This window comes from Lactuca serriola, chromosome 4 (genome assembly GCF_051521515.1).
Source record: "Lactuca serriola cultivar US96UC23 chromosome 4, Lser_US96UC23_V15, whole genome shotgun sequence".
Taxonomy (NCBI): Eukaryota; Viridiplantae; Streptophyta; class Magnoliopsida; order Asterales; family Asteraceae; genus Lactuca; species Lactuca serriola.
The window spans coordinates 50,627,414-50,648,178 of NC_136411.1; the positions used below are offsets into that span (position 1 = coordinate 50,627,414).

At 36.6% G+C, this 20,765-nt stretch overlaps 2 protein-coding genes across 3 annotated transcripts; both read left to right on the forward strand.

Annotated features, from left to right (window-relative positions):
• The first annotated feature begins 4,327 nt into the window (after positions 1-4,327).
• Positions 4,328-13,122, forward strand: LOC145101552 (transducin family protein / WD-40 repeat family protein). Its single transcript, XM_079038761.1, has 13 exons — positions 4,328-4,859; positions 5,648-8,607; positions 8,692-8,856; positions 8,946-9,218; positions 9,323-9,547; positions 9,633-9,986; positions 10,060-11,151; positions 11,230-11,673; positions 11,759-11,982; positions 12,059-12,192; positions 12,273-12,530; positions 12,604-12,782; positions 12,872-13,122. The coding sequence occupies exons 1-13, from the start codon at positions 4,436-4,438 to the stop codon at positions 12,962-12,964; spliced, it is 6,825 nt and encodes a 2,274-aa protein (XP_078894887.1). The 5' UTR covers positions 4,328-4,435; the 3' UTR covers positions 12,965-13,122.
• A 5,691-nt stretch (positions 13,123-18,813) lies between these two features.
• Positions 18,814-20,364, forward strand: LOC145101553 (uncharacterized). Of its 2 annotated transcripts, none has more exons than XM_079038762.1 (2): positions 18,814-18,970; positions 19,249-20,364. In XM_079038762.1, the coding sequence occupies exon 2, from the start codon at positions 19,253-19,255 to the stop codon at positions 20,228-20,230; it is 978 nt and encodes a 325-aa protein (XP_078894888.1). In that variant the 5' UTR covers positions 18,814-18,970; positions 19,249-19,252; the 3' UTR covers positions 20,231-20,364. The 2 variants fall into 2 exon arrangements, with proteins under 2 accessions (XP_078894888.1, XP_078894889.1); XM_079038763.1 differs by having other exon boundaries at positions 18,834-18,970; positions 19,246-20,364.
• The last annotated feature ends 401 nt before the right edge of the window (positions 20,365-20,765 follow it).

Below are 20,765 nucleotides of genomic sequence, written 5' to 3' on the forward strand. Positions count from 1 at the left end.
CGGTGGTCGTTTCGAGTTTTCTTATTATTATTTCGGCACCAGTTACAATATTATAATGAAAAATACCAACTGGACACGCACACACTCACTAAAATACACACACGGTGGTACATGGAGGCAACCACCACCTCACGGTGGTGGTGGTGGCTATACTCGATTTTCTGGCCAAACAAACACCATTTACAACCCATATACGCGCTTCTGATTGGTTCAAAGGGCTTAGCCACCCACCTGGTGGCTCACGGCGATGGAAGCGACTGTTTTGCGATGGCAGCCACCACCTCACGGTGGTGGTGGTGGTTTTTGTTGGTTCCCAGTCAAGCAGCCACACACACCAATCAACCTTTGCTCAGAAATCTGGACGCAACCACCCCCGGTGGTGCACGGTGACGGCAGCAGCACCATCGACAACAGTAGCGGTTAGCGGCGGCAACAACAACAAGCCATGATGACAGGAACTGCTACGAACGTTGGTCTCTCCGATGATCGCCACTTCGTCCATGTTTTCGCGGGTGACTGGATCACCGGTGGGTTGAGCAACAGTAGGGAGGTGGCGAACATAAGAAACGAGAAGAGGGTGATAGTTCCATCGGAAATAGCGACAGCAATGCTCCAGGGTAAGTTTCTTCCGATCTCCTGTTGCCATGACATCTAATGGAGGTTTCCGTCTTCAATGAGGTGGCACAGCGACGACTCGGTGGTAAGAGAAGCAAGAGGGTAGGATGACGGCCGGTGAGGGAGGTATAAGGGGGAGGTGACGACTGCTAACTCATTTAGGGTTAGGGTTTTGTATGGGGAGGGTGGTGGGTTATAAACCCCGACCATTTTAAAACTTTGTCATATTTACGAGTCTGGTCCCTCCCTTCCCTTTTCTTTAAAAAATAAATCCATATCTTACCTTTTTAACCCTCAGCATTAAAATTCATTACAAATCAAGTATGATACTTACCAAACAGCCCTCCGTTTTTGAATTTCTTTGCAAAGCCAGTCCAGAAGTTACCCTTTTAACCCCCAATATATCCATTATGACATATTCAGCCCTTCCACCTCTTTTTCCTTTCAAATTAAATCCGAAATTACCCAAATAGCCATTAGTCTTTAAAATCCTTTCAAGTTAAGTCCCAATAATTGGCCAAGTAGTCCCTATCTTCATAGATATTTACAAAACCAATCCGGAACATACACTTTTAACCCCCAACTTCTAAATTGGGTCAATTAACTCCTCGAATCCAACACCCTGCTATATATTTATTGATTTCAGGGCTATTATACAATCATTTATTTATTTATTTAATAAATGAGGTGTTACATCATTCCTAGATCCTTAGCCCTAATCTAGCATGCAGTTCTCATAATCATATCACATCATAACATAACATGTGTGGGTATCTTGGGGAAAACTTACTTGAGCTCGACCGGTTGCACGCATCACACACCTTGTTCTTTCTCAAACCTTCTTATTTTTAAATTTTAGGAAAGCTATTTTCTTGTAAAAATCTTTCAAACCCTCGATTTAAGTCCAGACACCCCCGAAGGCGTGTCCGAATCCCTCAAACCAAGGCTCTGATAACAACTTGTAACATCCCAATTTTCAAGACCATTTTTTTGTTTTTAATTAAGTAACTCATACAACAGTTTACAAAAAAAAAATATCAACGAATCCTATCATTTCATAAAAACTAAGCCATGTGTCTTAAGAACCATAACATAAAATAGTAATAATTTCATAGTACAATCCCATGGATCTCAAAATGCGGAAATCATATGTGTGCGATGTGTCGCTACCATGCCGGCTCCTTCCCCTTCGCTGAAGAGGTACCTGAAACAAAACTGAAAACTATAAGCACGAAGCTTAGTGAGTTCCCCATACAAATCACATATTGCCGATCATATCTGGGTGCCCGACCTACCCTGTCATGCATATATGGGTGCCCGACCTACCCTGCTAAGCATACCAGGGTGCTCAACCTACCCTACTGCCAGACATATTTGGGTGCCCGACCTACCCTCCGGTGTATCTCAACCGGTTACATGGACTATTTCACCCTTACCACTACCACATAATAACATAACATAACATAAACATACTATCTAGCATAACTGGGTACTAGACTAACCCTTGGGCCCTATCGACCAGTAACCGAGGACTATTCCCCCTACTACCACTATCACATAAGTCATATCATGCTAACACATAATCATACCAGATAACAACATACCAGATAATTATCACGAAGACAATTATCTATACTATGACTCATACTAGTGGGCCGACCTTGGTGCCTTAGACCCATTTCTACTGGAAGGTAACTCACCTCAATGTCGTGTAGTAACTGAACTGTCCTCGGCACTAGAACCGACTCCTCTTAAATTCCTACACATACAACCTTCCTTAATTACCATTTCATACACTTAACCCTTTCAAGGGTTTCTCAGGTCAAAGCCACAGTCAAGGTCAACATCTTGGTCAAAGTCAACTTTGGGTCAAAGTCAATGCCTGGTTGACTCGACTCGCCGAGCTCACAACTTCCCGAGTCCCTGAATCCTCAAAGCCCTAAAACCTCGACCCTACTCACCGAGTCTTGCACGTACTCGCCGAGTTCTCCTTCATAAAAAAGTCGGGACCTTCTTTAACTGACTCACCAAGTTTATCCTTGAACTCGTCGAGTTCTTTTTCATGAAAGAAGACACCAATAGTCATGGACTCGCCGAGTTCCTTATGAACTCGTCGAGTTCGTCTTCATGCAGTTGGGACTTGTCTTGAACTCGCCGAGTTCTGATCTTGAATTTGCCGAGTTCCATGATTTCCAGGTCCAACATCACATCTAACTTGTTGAGTCCTCTTCTAAACTCAATGAGTTCGATCAAAGCAGAAAAGGGTTGGGGAACCATAACCCGACTCGTCGAGTCCCATGAATGACTCATCGAGTACCCCAAAGTCCATGTCCTTACAGTTGATTACAGTCGGGTTTAACACATCCAAAACATAGATCTAGCCTCCTACGGTCCATAATACACGTAAAGTTACAAACTTGACGTTCATGCATGGGGTATTTGGCACTAAAGGCCCTAAAAGGAGTCTACAAGATGCATGGGGATCTTATGACAATAGAGTTGGCACCTTTATGCCATAGGAACCCTCAATGGTTCCAAATCTGAAGTCATACCCCTTTATAACCACAAAATCCTGAATATGGCACTTCTAAGGCTTAGAAAATGTAGAAATGAACCCTAACTAGAGATCTAAGAAATAGATGGTCAAGGTTTTAGCTTTATACCTCAAATGAGCTGGAAATGTGCCAAAACCTCTGGATCTTCTTGCTTCCTCTTGATCTCTCAAGCTTCCTTCTCCTTCTCAAACTTCACATACACACAAATGGCACCAAAAAGCTCAAGAACACTCAATAAATGATTAGGGTTTCGAGTTAGGGCTTTTCTGGACTGGGAGGGACGATGGATGCTGGGTTGAGGCAGGATAAGGTGTTTAAACAGGGTGCAAACCCTAAATATTAGGGTTTCATCTAGACAGACCTACTTGTCGAGTCGGGCTCTCCGACTCGTCGAGTAGGTTACTTAAAACCCGCATTCAAGAGTCTAGTCTACTCGACGAGCTGGGCCTCCAACTCGTCGCGTCCTAGTGTAAAAACATACAATTAATTAAATTTAAATACGTACCGAGAACCGAGTGTTACAAGGTGGTTAGTGGAGAGGTTGTAGTTGGTAGTGGTAGAGCTTGTGTTTTATTTCTTTGAATATATGAATTAGTATATAACGAATTGTATTAAGTTATGAATTCTATGTAATAGGCTGAGAATAGACTATATTAAGTTGTGTATTTTATATAAATTTTGTGTTAAAATATGAATGAATGTATGTATTAAAACAATAGGTTGTGAATTAATATGTTTATTAAATTATGAATATGATATTTTGAACTGTAAATTTGTGAATTAATATGTTTATTACCAGAGAAATGAGAGTTATAATGTTTTTTCTACCGAATTATGAATACAACTAGAAAAATACCACTGAATTTATTGGTAGTCTGACTACGGTCCGACCACAAATGACACATGATTGTAAACTATACAAAATAGTTTGATTCGTATAATATTAATGTTTGATTTATCCAAAATGTACTTAATAAAAAAATTAAAATGATTCTTAGAATTCATAACCATTTTTTTAATCTTGATAAATAAACAATTTATAATATTTTACATAAAAACCTTATTACCTTAGAGTTGTTTTTCAAGATATTTCCATTTTAAAAGGTTAAAAAAAAGTTTTTTTTTTTGGCAACAAATATGTAATCGTTGAGGCCGGAAATGTGACATTATTTTCATTTATCACCCATGATCCTTGTTACGGCAGTCTGACCACCGGTAAACACTCATCCTGCCGCTTCTCTTTTCTTCTCCTCGGCCAGAAACCAATGCGGGTGCCAACTACTGGCGTCGGAAAAGCCACCTCCTCCGCCGCCGCCACCGAATTAAGCACCAAATCAGACGCGGCATTCGATTTGACACACCTCGACTTACCCTTCCAACTGATCAAATCGGAAACTATCCCTCCTGCTCCGACCCGAACCGAATCCGCCATCGATTGGTTACCGGACTACCTAGGTCACGCATGGATTGCCTACGCAGCCTCGTCGCTTCTCGTGATCTCTCACTTTCCATCTCCTTCTGAAAACAACGAAAGCCCTGTCGATCCCTTTTTCCGGCAAGTTATTGAACTTTCCTCCGACGGCTCCGAGGATGTCTCTGCGGTTTCATGGTCTCCGTCTGTGCTGTCGTCTGGAGAAGTAGCAGCCTCTTCGGACAACCTTATTGGAGTATTTTCACATAATTCAGAAGGTTAGTTAGTATAGAACCTTGCTGTATATGCAAACATATTTGAATATTAAGCTTAAAGTTATGCTACTTTTTTCATAGTGATAGCTTTTCATTTCTGCCGATGGAAACCATTTGATATCTTAATGTTCTTGGATTAATTATACAAAGCTGGCTACTTTCAAGAATGAAAAAGCAACTGCCCTTGAATGCATCCTGTATACTGAGAACCCCCCCTGTTTAACATGGTCTTTAAAATGATGGAATTGAGATCCTAACTGGCAAAATAATGCATTTTCTCTCTAACGATCCAAGGACTTCATATGTTTGCAAGTTCATTTTAGAGCATCATATAAACTATATTTATATTCTTGAATGAGAGGATTTTGTTGTTGTTAATCAGCATAAGATGTCAATGGTGCAAAGGTTACTAGGAATGATAATTGATGGATCTTCATGTGGAGTAGGTGTAAGTGTAACTTTCCAACTTCAAAAGAAGTACATCCCAATATTTTTCCTTTTAAAACAATGGAAGCTTTACAAATAGTTAAGAAAATATATACTTCATTCACCAAGGGAACACACAATAAACAAGTTACATCATCATGACCAGTCATACATACAACATATTATTGCATCCTTTACATAACCAACACCTTATATGCTTTTCATTTCTCATTTGAGTAAAGTACTAATTCAAAACATGTCATTTCAAACATCCTTAACTTTGATACATCTATTACCTTGAAAAGCTTCATCTTTTACTCCCAAACTTGGATGTTGTACATTTGAACTTTCTTACTCATATTCAGGTTCTTTTTGTTGGAGCCAGACTGCAATCCTTGTGCAAGCCACAAACATCAAGGCCATTAAATGGACAGGTTCAGGAGACGGATTAATCTCAGTTGGAATCGACATTGTCTTATGGAAAAAGAAAAACCTCTCTTGGGAAATCTCTTGGAAATTCACACCCGAGTTCCCTCAAGCTTTACTTTCTGCCACCTCATCAATCGAAGGCCCATTTGCAACTGCACCTCTAAATAAAGACACCAACAATTCTGTACTAATCGGTCATGGAAAATCAAAATGCATCAAGTCTGAGCTCCATCATCATGTCCCCATTTCCATGATCCAATGGAGACCTTTAGTAGCAAACCATTGGAAAAAGAAACCCACAAATGCCCTCAAGATGGTTTTGCTAACATGTTGTGCTGATGGAACTGTAAGATTATGGAGTGAGATTGATGATGGTAAGTCCAGGAAGACAACAGGGAAGGGCAATAAAGACCAATCATCTTTTCGAGTTGCTGCCACAATTGAGATAAATGAAACCCTAAATGGCATTCTTGGTTGTGATGTTTTCATAAGATGGGCCACTGAACTTGATGGTATTGTTAACATTGGTAAAAAGGGTACTCAATATTTTCCTTCAGAAGAGTATCACCATGGTAAATCTGGGAAATGTGATTGGTTAATTTCTTTTGGTCCGCAAATGATGGTAACCTTTTGGGCTATCCATTGTATTGATGATTTTTCACCACTTAGATTCCCACGAGTTACAATGTGGAAAAAGCAAGAATTACCAGGTTCCAAAACAGGAACAAGTTTTCTACTAAACAAATCTTTCATATCAAGAAACGGATTCTTTGGCCCACCAGACGTATGCTCTGTAATTCACTTATCACCTAATAATCATTTGAAGTGGTTACAATTTCATAAACACACATCAAATACAACTGATTCGATTTTGTCTATTGCTAATGGAGCTTTAAACATAAATGGTCACACTGGAAAGATTTTGCAATTTGCATTGCATCCTTATGGAGGTTACCCTGAACTTGCTGTTTCTTTGGATGCTAATGGAGTGATTCTATTTTGGTCATTTTTGAGCTCTGGCTTCAAGCTTTCTGGAGAGTTTGTAGTTCAAGATACTCCATGTGAATACACTAGCTTGAGGTGGGCCCCTTCATTAATAGATGATCAGAGGGTTTTACTAATGGGACATTCAAGAGGCATAGATTGCTTTTTAGTTGAAGTTTGTGAAAAAGAAGACTTGATATCATGTCAGAAACTATGTACTATCCCTTTTGATTGTGATGAAAATGGGCCCACGAGTATCTTTTCAATTCCTTTGACTTCTACATGTAACACCTTTTTGTATAACAAATTTATGGTGATAGCTATATGGAAAGAGAAGGACCACTTTCAGGCATTATCATGGAAAGTTACAATTCATCCTTCAGATACGCCAGGTGGCGAATGTAAATACAGTATTGACTTTGACCGTTGTTCATCTACATTTCCAGATCCATACAACCATGATAACATTACAAGCTATTCTGTGGTTGGTATGTATAACTTCTCTTCATCTAAAGAACAGGAGAAAAGTTTTGTTGGTGAAATGTTTGACAATTCTGTTGCATATCATATAATTACTGGTTCTTTTGATGGTAGTTTAAAACTATGGAGAAGTATGGATCAAGAGTGGGAATTAGTAGGCAAAATTGCTGCTCATGTGGGCCCGATTATGAAAATAAATTCAACTGATTGTGGTAGAAAGATTGCAACTTTATCTAACGAAAACACTATTTATATATGGGAATGTGTGTATCTTGGAGGAATTGGGAGTTTTTTACTTGAAGATACCATAAATCTTGATGGAGGTGGTGTTGTTGTTGGTTTGGATTGGTTGACTATAGGTAATGGTCAACTTCTGCTTGGAGTTTGCTTGCAGAATGAAGTGCATGTGTATACCATGAGGCGTTGTGTAAGTTCAGAAGAATCCAAGGATGGAAATGAAAATAGAAATATTTGGTTTTGTGTTGCAAAAAGACAAACTCGCCCCTGTATCCGTGATTTTGTTTGGGGACCTAAAGCGACAGGTGTGATTGTTCATGATGACTACTTTTGTCTTTTCAGCCAGTGGGTACTTCCTAATGGTGGATCAGATGGATTTAAGGTCCCTGAAATTATTTATGATTCTGATACTCATGCTTTTGAAAACCTGAAATTGAAAGATCAACAGAAATATAATAATACCAATAATACAGGTATTGGTGTAAGGAGTGTTTTGGAAATAGCAGAAAATGTTGGTGGATCTCTTCCTACTTATCACCCTGAAGCTCTTTTGGTGAATATTTATTCAGGAAATTGGAAACGTGCACAAAGTGCACTGAGTCATCTCTTTCAGCATCTTACAAATAACAAGGATTTGAAAACAAACCCTAGAATCCCACAAATGAGCTTGTCAGACTATCTTGAAGGACTAATTTTGAAAAATTCAAACAACAAAGCGTTCAAATGGAGTGGTGACACATATTCAAACACATCCACATGGGATTCTAATTCCAATGATTTCAGCAATTCAATCGATTCCAGTCCTAAAAACTCTGGATTGAGTGGATTCACTGATTCCATTGAGAAGCTACATGACCTTTCAGACATTGAAAAGATGCAAATTCTTGCTGTTATTGATCTTCTTGATGAAATTAGCAATTCAAACACATCATCACCATATGAAGGTCTTGACATACCTGGTAGAAGGTTCTGGGTTGCAGTAAGGTTTCAGCAGCTTTATTGTGTGAGAAGACTAGGGAGACCACCATCCAAGGGCGATTTGGTCATTAACTCATCCCTTATCGCCTGGGCTTTCCAATCCGATTGTCAAGAAAGCTTGTTTGAATCACTTCTGAATAATGATTCATCATGGGATGAAATGAGAACCATGGGTGTTGGATTTTGGTACACAAATCAAGCACAGTTGAGAGTCAAGGTACTTTTACAAAATACAAACCCTAATTTATATAGTTACTAACTATACTATATGCATATTTTATAAATTTGGTTAAAATTGCAGATGGAGAGGCTAGCAAAACAGCAATTTTTAAAAAACAGGGATCCAAAAGCTTGTGCACTTCTTTACATAGCTTTAAACAGGATACAAGTTTTGGTAGGTCTTTTTAAAATCAGTAAAGATGAAAAAGACAAACCACTGGTGGCATTTCTTTCACGTAATTTTCAGGTTAGTTTTTTGAAAAAAAAAGATGAATAAAAGTAATTTATATATATAGTGTTATTGGATATTAATGAAGTTGAATTGATTTTGTACAGGAGGAGAAAAATAAAGCTGCTGCTTTGAAAAATGCTTATGTGTTAATGGGAAGACATCAGCTGGAGCTTGCTGTAGCTTTCTTTTTGCTTGGAGGTGATACTGCTTCTGCTATTAATGTCTGTGCAAAAACTCTTAAAGATGAACAACTTGCTCTTGTGATTTGTCGCCTTCTTGAAGGGTATAATGGTCCATCAGAACATTATATTACATCAAAGTTTCTGCTTCCATCCGCTTATGAAAATGGTGACTACTGGAAATCAAGTTTCCTTGAGGTGATAACATTAGATATAACTCTTAGTTTTATTTTTTTATTTTTTTATTTTTTATTTTTTTTTATTAAAAAAGAGAATCTGATAAACTTTCTGTATTTTTTCAGTGGATATTGGGGAATTACTATAAGTCTTATCTAAGTTTAATTGGTGACCAAATGGATTTCTCAAGCAATAACTTGGCCTTTATAGATCCAAGCATTGGTCAATATTGTCAAATGTTGACCAACAAAAACCAGATGAAAAATGCTATTGGAGAACAAAATACCTCGATTCTTGTTAGATGGGGTATCTTAATGAGCTCTACTGCATTAAGCAGATGTGGTTTACCTGTAAGTTCACCTCTATATATAATTTTCATTTTTTTTTTTTTTTATTTGTTGATGTTTCTAGAATATTCTATTTTGTTCTTTTTAGCTTGAAGCTTTGGAGTGCCTTGCAACTTCTAACAGCATATTCAGTGGTTCAACTCAAAGTGCATTAGATAATTCAGAATCCAAAATTCTGAATGAGAGACTGAATCCATCTTCATCTTCTTCAAATTGGGTATCTGCTGACGTGGCATTGCGTATGCTCTCACATTCAAAATACAGTTTTGCAATGCAATACATTTCAAATATGTTAACAGAGCATCCAAGATGGCCAGAAAATATCCAGACTGAAGCTATTCAGTATAACACACTGCTTTCTAATTTTGGAAAGAAGTTAAACACAGGGCTTGCTTATTTTGAGCAGAAGTTCTCCTTAAATCGCCACCATCTGATTAACATGGTATTTTTTTTATATTTTATAGTGAGCATTCTATTGTGTCTTTTTTTAACTTTAATTTTTCTTTATTGTTCAGATTACAGGTTATTTATACAACCAGGACCTCATGTTTATTGCTTGTGATATATTGCAACATGACACTTCTGAAGATATTTCACACACAAATCCATCTTACCCTTCACTGCCAGCTGTCCTTCTGAAGTCCATTAAAGATTTTTCCTATTTATTTTCAAGGTATATCATATTTTGTAGAATGACTTGCTCTGAGACAAAACCACATTCCATTTATATGAAGAATCTTTTGCTGATGGTGTCAAAGATAAGGAATGGGCTGAAATTGCAAAGCTTTCCACAATCGCCCTTATTCGTTCTTGATTTATGTGAATACTACATATATTTCGCATCCATTTGGTTCCAAAAAGATTCTACAAGTCTCATTATTGTTTTGAAACAAATTCTGCTTACATATTCCAATGAATCTTCACCTTCTTCATCCTATGATTCTAACATGGAAACCTTGAAGAAGATCCTTCCGGAAATCTCCATGTTGGTATGTCACGATAAAATGAATGTGGGGCCCGAAAGCGATAAATGGCAGATTATACGCGCTTTTTTGTGGGGACTCATGTCTGGATTTCTGAAATACCAAATTGATTCCATTTCGGAGAATCTTGAAGATAATTACTCGGTGGAATTGACCAAGTTACTAAAACTGGAATCAGAGGATTCCATATCTTATTGTGCAAAAGAGCTTGCGTCATTTTTACTGCGGAAAGGGAGGGACCAGTCAAACGAGCCCATAATATTTTGGTTGGAAGATCTGTGTAGGTCAACGCCGATAACCACTTTTCAGAATTTTGGTCAAGGAGTTGACTTTTCTAGAATAATGAGTAGCGAAGATGGATTATCAGATTTTGAAGTACTTTGGAATGTGTTTGATAATCATAGAATGTTATGTGGAGATTTTGTGGTGGAATATTCCAAATGGTCGAAGCTTATCAAACAGAAACACTCTAAAGGATGGAGTGACACGTATGCAGACATCATAGGTGACCATGAAGCTTCTGAAAACGATAATCAAGATGGGATTTCATCTCCTGTAACGGAATTCACGATTCCATTCCAGAAACCGAAAGAAGTACAGAAAGCAAACGGAGAACTTCTCGAGGTAGTAAACGCTTCATATTTTTTTCTTCATTTCTCCAAGCAACAGAATTCATGATTCCCGATGTTTTCAATCGAACAGGCATTATGCATCAATTCCATCGATCAACAGCAAGCTGCAATCGCTAGCAATAAGAAGGGGATAATATTTTTTAACTTTGAAGACGGACGAACTTGCTTTGACAAGTCAAATTACATCTGGACAGATGTCGATTGGCCAACAGACGGGTGGGCAGGATCCGAATCCACACCCGTCCCGACATGTGTTTTCCCTGGAATCGGTCTCGGAAGCCGGAAAGGCACACAGCTCGGCTTAGGAGGAGCCACAATCGGAGTCGGTTTAGCAAAACCCGGAATCACAGGGGTAAATATGTCAAGTCTGGGTTGGGAAATCCAAGAAGATTTTGAAGATTTCATCGATCCACCTGCAACTGTTGATAATATCAGAACTAGGGCTTTTTCAAGTCACCCTTCTAGACCTTTCTTCTTAGTCGGTTCAAGCAATACACATGTTTACCTTTGGGAGGTAAGCAACCTGATTTTATCAATCATCAAATTCCATTTCTTTGTGGTTTGTATGTAATTAATTAATAGTTGTTTTCGGGGGGTAGTTTGGTAAAAACACAGCTACAGCTACATACGGAGTCCTTCCCGCTGCAAATGTCCCACCACCTTATGCTCTTGCCTCAATCTCAGCCGTACAATTTGATCACTGTGGGCAAAGATTTGCTACAGCTGCATTAGATGGTACAGTGTGCACGTGGCAGCTTGAGGTTGGAGGAAGAAGCAATGTTCGTCCTACTGAATCATCTCTCTGTTTCAACAACTACACATCGTATGTTATTCTCATCACTCCAATTTTTTTTTTTTAAAAAAAAAAACTTTTTTTTTCTTATAGTGTATTTTTGCAGGGATGTGATGTATGTGACTGCAAGTGGATCAATTGTTGCTGCAGCAGGTTATAGCTCAAACAATGTAAATGTAGTAATATGGGATACACTCGCTCCACCTACCACATCTCGCGCTTCCATCATGTGTCATGAAGGTTGATTCCCCTATTTTACCCTTTCCAGATTTGATGATTAAAATTAATTAGGTCTAAAATTTGTGTGATTTTATTTTTAGGTGGTGCGAGATCTATTTCTGTATTTGCGAATGATATAGGAAGTGGTTCTATTTCTCCACTTATTGTAACGGGTGGAAAAGGTGGAGATATTGGAGTTCATGATTTTCGTTACATAGCAACCGGAAGACAAAAAAGGAATAAAAATTCTGATAATGTTGAACAAAAATTTAACGCGTCTTCAACTGCTGGATTACAAAATAAACATGGGGACCACAATCGGAACGGGATGCTTTGGTACATACCAAAGGCCCACTCAGGTACTTTCTTCTTTCTTTCTGTATTAAGTCGTTCTTTCTGTATTAAGTTAATCAGATTAAGTTGTGTGTGTAGGGAGTGTTACTAGAATAGCAGCGGTTCCAAATACGAGTTTTTTCTTAAGTGGAAGTAAAGATGGAGATGTGAAGCTTTGGGATGCTAAGAATGCAAAGTTGGTATATCATTGGCCAAAATTGCATGATAGGCATACATTTCTTCAACCTACCTCACGTGGCTTTGGAGGGGTAGTTAGGGTAACCTTTTTGTTTTTTTTAATATATATAATATGATATATGATTATGGTGTATGTACACTTGAATGATTAAAGTTTGAAACTTTGCAGGCTGCCGTGACAGATATTCAAGTTGTTTCAAATGGGTTTCTTTCATGTGGGGGAGATGGTTCTGTTAAATTGGTTCAACTTAGAGATTTATGACATGGGTATTTTCGGTATTTTTTTATGTGTGTATATATAGGGTAAGTAAATCATCCAATTCACCTTCCTTAATGATTTTCACTTCACAAATCACAATGGCCAATTGAAAGATTGGAATTCGTAACTGTTTTGATTATGATTAAAAGCATTTTTTTAAATGTCCTTATAGTTATAATGTTATATCTTTTTAAGGAAAAGATTATATATTTATTTAAGGGAAAGATCTCTGCTTTATAATAGTGGATTTGTTGAGAAGGAAATGTTGTGAAGTTTAATGTTATAAGAAGATTGCGTGAAGCGTTCAAAGAACTTGTTTAAAACGTACAAGTCAAAGTCATAATCAAATGCATGAACAGGATCTCGCTTATTTACTCATCAAAGAATGTTTTTGTTTGTTAATTCTCCTACTACTATTATAAATTAACTTTGATATTTGTTACTTGTTAAGATATAAAAAGATACAACATCCTTCACGATGTATTTAACTCTATTAAGTTTAGTAAGTTGTCACGTGAACATTCTTTATACAACTTTTCTTATAATATTAAAATAAATGTAAATAGAAACAAAATAAATGTAGTACCTTAAGTAAAAACAAAAATAAAAGTGTGCTGTTTTGATTATGTCTAAAAAGTTACAAGATATGCTACGTATTAGTTTGGTAACAACCGTAACAAAATATCTTGAATATGTACCAATAGGCTATTTAACTATGAATTTAATATATATACAACCTCCGAGATATTGTTTTAAAAAAGCTAAGATATAAAGTATATTGAATCAATCCAAACCACACCAATTTTTTTTTTATGTATTGTGATTTGACTCATCATCCGCCCTTTCACCTTTTCTCTTTGTTTTTTTGTTTCTTAAATGATGTTGATGAATTATTTAGCTAAAACTTTGTGTTTAGTCGGCTTTTGAAAACTTTTTTTTTAAACAACGAAAATTTTATTATTAAAACCACTGCCAATCAAGCACAAGGCAGAGTAGAGTAGAAGAAACAAAATAACAATTACAAGATATAAAACGGGGAGCAAATCCAATTTGCCCAATTACACCACCAAAATGACCCTTATATTTAACCTAATTGAAAGTCGTTGCGATGAGTTGTCCACTATTTTCGAAAAAGAGACTCTCAGCTTGTTAAAGATCATATCGTTCCTAGCTTTCCAAATGCACCATAAGAAGCCATAGAAGATGACAAGTAACATTTGACGTTTCTTTGGGCAATGCCCCCCAAGCCGCTGCAAAGCCCACAAACTCACTAACTGTTTCAAAATTTTGAATGGGGATGTTACACCAGTTGAAAATCCATTTCAAACCTTTTTTTAGCAAAAGGGAAACCCACAAGAATATGGTCTCTATCATCCAACAAAGTAAGATAAAATTGACAATTCGAAGAGGAAATCGAAACTCCTCGGCTAGACAACGCCACAGCCGAAGGAATCTGATCCAAACATGCATGCCAAATGAAACCATTCTTCAATAGGAGCAAGATGGACCAAAATAGTTGGATTAGCCACCTCATTAGTGAACTTGAAGTCAATAAAGTTTCTTAAGTGGCTGACATAAAATTTGCAATCATACGATAATTTGTAGCTCCACTTATCCCTGCCATGGACTAACTCCACATGTGAAAGAGCACCAAAAGAGCGTTTAATTCTATAATCTCCAACTGATTACTAGGAACTTTTTCCAATTCCAAGAGAATATTCGATTGGACCGAATCCTATCTGAAATGAAACATGACTTTTTCCTGTCAAGATTGAAAATGTTTGGGAAGCACTCGACAAAATCTCCATCACCAGACCAATCTTCCAACCAAAAAAGCGTATTTTCTTCGGATTCGACTTGGATCTTAAAGACATCATAAGAAAAAAAAACCCCATATCCTGTAAATAATAAAATGTTCTAACAATGTTGTACTAGGTACCTGACATCGTTTTTTTTTTTGCCAAGAGAGCAAATGAGTTTCAAAAAACAGTTATGAATTCCGCAAATGGCTTGGTACCAGAGAGCATTTGGTTCAGATTTTAGTCTCCGTAACCATTTAGTAAGTAAGGACAGGTTGAGAGAAAAAAGGGAACCCACCCCAAGACCCCTTCTTTCTTTCGAACTTAGGACCGTTTTCCAAGCCACCCATTTTGTTGTATCCATCTTTCCCACCCCAAAGAAAACGACGCCTATCCTTTTCCAAAAACTCGATCACAAAGGAAGGGGCTTTAAAGAGGGAGAAGAAGTAAATTGGAAGACTGCTTAAGACGACTTTTATCAGCGTAAGACGATCGCCAAATGAGAGAGTTCTAGCTTTCCAGGAGGAGAGTCTGGATTGAACCCGATCAAGGATGGGTTGCCAATGTCTTTTAGAGCCATATTGGCTACCACGTGGACACCCAAATATTTGAAAGGCAAAGAAGCGGCACAACATCCCAAAATACGTGCACATCCGATTATTTTCCCCATCGAGACCCCAATCCCAAAAACTTGGGATTTATTGAAATTTACCTTAAACCACGCATTAGCATGAAAACATCTTAAAATCCTCGCCAAATTGTCAAAGTTAGAACTTAACCATTCACCAACAAATAAAACATCATCCGCGTGAAAAAGATGAGAGATAGAAGGTCCACAATTGGGAAGTTTTATACCCCGAAACAAAGCATTTTGACAAGTAGATTTTATGGCAACATTGAGGCTTTCTATGGCGATAATAAAAATGAATGGGGATAGGGGGTCGCCCTGTCGCACTCCCTTAGAAATGGAGAATTCCTTGGTCGCCGAATCATTGATAAGAACCGAGGCCCTAGAGGATGAGAGACATCCTTTAATCCAAAAACCCATTTCGCGCCGAAACCCATTTGAACCATCACCGAATCAAGATAACTCCAATTTATAGAATCGAAGGCTTTATCGAAATCAACTTTAAATAGGAATAGTTTTTATTTCGCCTTCTTTGCCCAATTACAAACTTCACTGATTATCATTGGGCCATCTAAAATATTCTTGCCTTCAATGAAAGCCGACCGAGTCTCACTAATAACTGAACCAATAACTCGTTTTCAAACGAGAGGCGATGAATTTAGCGATAATTTTATACACGTAACCAATAAGACTGATGGGACGGAACTCATTTAGAGAAAGAGGATCTTTGGTTTTAGGAAGGAGAATGATAAAAGAGGAGTTACTTCCGCTAGATAGACAACCATATTCTTCAAAATGCTTTACAAATCTCATAATATCATTTTGCATCAAAATCCAATAATGCTTAATAAATTTGAATGAAAACCCATTGGCTCCGGGAGCTTTATCAAAATCCAATAATGCTTAATGAATTTGAATGAAAACCCATTGGCTTAGGAGCTTTTTCATCTCCGCAATTCCAAATCTCATGACAGCATGACAAATAATAACATTTTGCATGTTCCAAGTTAAATCATTCTATTTTGACCAATAACTAAGAAAGTCAAAAACCAAAAATGCTAGAATTAACTAGTATAAATACGGCTTAATTATAAGTCAACATGTTATTATTATTTTTTTTAAATCATTAATATCTGACGTTTTATGAGTTTTGAATCCGTCATCTTATATATTGAAACAAGATATTGTATTATTATTATAATGGGTTCAATATCAATTTCATCAACTCATATGTCACGTGACAAATCGAATAACATAGCATAGTAAACGAATTTATATGGCTTGCTAAAATATCAATATATAAAAAAAAACTTATTATACTCGATATTTCTCTTCGAAAAGATGATACCCAATATTTTTTGAGCCGATGACTCATTAGTGTTAAAATTTGGAATCTACAAAAATGCAAGAAAGGGAATGACGAATAGTTGAGGAGTTTAAGTTTGGGATTGACAACTAAGGTTCCGGCGACATTGGATGGGATATTTGAGGTAATAATAATAAATAAATAAAATTTGAAATTAGGAAAGTTTGTGTCAACCATTGTATACCCACTACATACCACATATATGGTGGGTGTCACATCAGCACAACATTCTTCTACCACTAACATGAGATACTTACCACTAACACACCACTCCATCTCATTTTTTTTTAATTAAATTTAATTCAAAAATTCATATAATTATTTTTTTAAATACTAACTTTCATTAATTTAAAACACTAAATTACATTAATTAAAAACTACATTAATTAAAACGAAAAAAAAATAACGTTAAAACTAAAAATTACATTAAGTAAAATAAAAAAAAACAATAAAAATAAGCAAGGTTATTCCATTTTTGGGGAATTCTTCAATTTTTGCCAAACTTTGACATATCTAAAACGTTGATGGTTTGTGTTTTCATATTGTTCCATGGCCACATTGACCGGATTGATATCGGCTTCATGGACGTTGTTTATAACAAAGTTGTAAATTCCATTAAAATAAGAACATTTGACCCTCATATCGAGCCACTTCAAGCATATTTCATCAACATTTCGAATTGCACAACCCATTAAACCATGAAAAACACTTTCAACATTTCTCCAAAAAGAATCGGAAGTTTAACCAACATCTTCTTTCGAAACTGTCACCCATGCTTGTGCTAATTTCTCTTATTCCTCTTCTGACCGTTTCTTATTTTTAGGAGGCATGGTTTTTAAAGGATCAAACACCAAAAATATATATAAAGGGAGAAGAATCGTATGAAAAATAAGAAGATGAGTGGTAGTATTTATAGGTAAATATTGAAGGAATTGCAAAATAGCCGTTAGGAAGGGGGAAGAAAGGTCAAAGGAGATTTAATGCAAGAAATGAAGGCTATTGGCCGTTTGGAATCGTTGTCCAGAGCACAGAAGGCCACGACCATAAACCACCACCGGGGTGGTGTGCACGGTCGTGGTTCGTGGCCACCTATAGAACACGGATCCTCTCGTGCAATGTATACCCGTCGGCCTTATCATTTAATCTATTTGTTCACAAGACTTAAAAATCATTAAAGATTATGTATATAAATGGTAATAAGAAGAAGATTGCATGCAATTTAAGATTATATTTGAAGGAATTATATTCATCAAATTACATTTAAATGAAAAAAAAAATCAATTGGGCTAATTTGGTTTGTTGATCCGGTATACGTAAATAAGTAAACAACCGTGATCTAATTATCATATTCAATTTTAAAAAAGTAATAAAAACGTAGATTTAACTATAATATTCAGTTTTTAATACATTATTAAAAACATAATTGTTATATAATTGTAAACTTAAAAGACTTGCCTTATTAGTCTATTTCAAATATAAAATCAGGTAAATTTGGTTTTATATTTCGATTTTAGGCCTGTAATTTAGAGATTTATGTGACATAGCTAATCACGATTTGTTGTTCAATCATACATGATTGAGTTTTACCTTTTTTCTTTTGTCGGTTTAATACGTTAGGTGGAGTCGTGGACTATGCAAGTGTCTCTATCAAGAATCAACGTATTATATACTTCTAAAGATTACACCAACATATGATTCAACAAATACACCTTCATTATTAGTCCAACATTACAAGATAATTGTCAATAAAATGTGAGGAAAGTGTAATATCATTCGTTTATCTTAATAAAAATTTCAAAAAGTCGGTATATATATGCTTCCTTCCAAGATATATATAATTTATTGTAACATAATTCAAAACACTAATTTTATTTTATATTTTTATATTTATATATGTAATGTAATATTATTTATCTTTGTATGGAGTGTAAATTTAACCACGTGGTTGAGTAACAAGATGCCAAGTCTTAACTTATTTTACTTAATTTTAATTCTTATTCTTTTTTTCTTTTTTGGTAAGTTTTTTCATAAATAATAACGGCGTCGTTTTCGTAGGAAAATTCTGTTCTGATCCATGGCCGACAAAATAGGGGAAATTGATTAGGAAACCTTCGAGAGGTGAATCGTGATCATCTTTTATATAGAACCAAGATTCATTCCAATTCTTAATTCCTCCAAAAAGAAAAAAAGAACGAAAAGAAGAAACTCAGTAACAGGTTAGATTCTTTACTTTCAGTTACATCTTCCTCATAATCTCTACTTTCCCCTGTTCTTCGTTGTCAATCATTATCATAAGAATCAAATCTTTTTACGTTCTGTTCTTCTGTATCATTGTTGATTACTTTTCGAAGATTTAGTACACAGTTTCAATTACCCTTTCGTTAAGTAATCAATCAGATTTCATATGTGGGTTTTATACGTTTAAGCATATCTGATTTGATACAGCTTCAATTTCCTAAATTTAACGGCCGTTTTTTTTTTCATTATGAAGCAGTTTGATGGCAGCAGCCGCCGCCGAAGCAAGGGCAGTTTGGCAACGGACGGCGAATCGATATTTCGTCCAGGAAGATGCAAAAAGAGCCCCTAAATTAGCATGTCGTCCTTCAACTTCATCTTCATCGTCTAAACAAGCTGAAATTAAACCAGCTAATAACACAACTACAGATCGCAATGGAAGATTCCTTCTTCCCAACGAAAAATCTCTGTATTCCGACCTCTCACCGGATTCCAGATGGTGGCTTCAATTGCAGACTGATTATATATACCAAAGGGGTTTGACCAATTCTCATCAATTCGTCGAAAATCAAGATGGTAGTAGTAGTAGTAGTAGTATCAATTCTCTCTCGAACGAATCTTTCGAGTTAGTGGACATTAATAAGGACTCAAAGTTGCAGCACTGGGTTGGGATTGAGAAGAACGGCGAGGTATCGCTTCCATGGTGGCAGATCGTCGGAAAAGATGATTCGGGTTCAGTTGTTTCAAAAAGATCACATTCACATGATTGTATCGAGAATCGTCATCTTCCGGGATTAAAGCCAGAAAAGATGATCAAAGAAAAACCAAATCCTGTGAGTGATTCAAACAGGGGAATTATATTGGAAGCTCTGAGACATTCTCAAACGCGAGCAAGAGAAGCAGAAACCGCAGCAAAGGAAGCGTACGCGGAGAAAGAGGATTTGGTGAAGGTCGTTTTGAGACAGGCATCGGAGTTGCTTGCTTGCAGACAATGGATTCGTCTTCTGCAACTTGAAAATCTTTATTACCAAATCAAGAACAAGAAGATGAATGATCCGAAGTTGTCTGTTTGTCCATCCAAAAATGGGAAATTACAGAAGAAGAAGATGAAGAAGGGGAAGAGACGAAGCAGACGATATGAAGATGATTTAGGGAAATATGCGGTTGTTTTTGCGATGGGATTAGGGCTCGTTGGTGCAGGTTTGCTACTTGGGTGGACAGTGGGATGGATGTTGATCTAGAGAGATTCTAGGGTTTGATTTTTGAAGCTTCTATTAATTAATTAAGTGTACAAAGTTCGATTCTTGGATATAGCCATTCCTTGTATATACTTTTATCCTTCTAGTTCAGTTCTTGGTTATGGTTTTTTTAGCAACCGGTCTGTTACAAATTAAAACCCTAAAGTTTGTCATTTTTATTATCTTTTAATATAAGTAAATGATTGATCACCTATGCTCTTTCAAAACTTAGGGGCGATTGATAGGTACTATCTGGATTAGAGCCAACTATGTTAGAAGTTGATTAGATTAGAAATTAATTTAAATCTATTCCAAAATAAGTATATTACCCTTAAACAACATTGTTTTTATAAAAGCATCCAAAATGACTATAACTTTTGTTTGAAAAAAAAAAGACAAAATTGCAAAAATGGTCAGGTATGCATTTTTTCTGGGTTTTGGTCCAAATCACGTGTTTTTTGGTTTCGTGGTCCTTTTGGACTGGTTTGGTTGTGAAAATAGCTCATCCAAAAATTGAAATGACTATAATACCTTTGAG

Coding starts and splice junctions, on each gene's coding strand:
- LOC145101552 (XM_079038761.1), top strand. CDS start 4,436: ATGCGGGTGCCAACTACTGGCGTCGGAAAAGCCACCTCCTCCGCCGCC. Junction 8,857..8,945: donor TTCTTTCACGTAATTTTCAG/GTTAGTTTTTTG, acceptor GATTTTGTACAG/GAGGAGAAAAATAAAGCTGC. Junction 11,674..11,758: donor CACATGTTTACCTTTGGGAG/GTAAGCAACCTG, acceptor TTCGGGGGGTAG/TTTGGTAAAAACACAGCTAC.
- LOC145101553 (XM_079038762.1), top strand. CDS start 19,253: ATGGCAGCAGCCGCCGCCGAAGCAAGGGCAGTTTGGCAACGGACGGCG.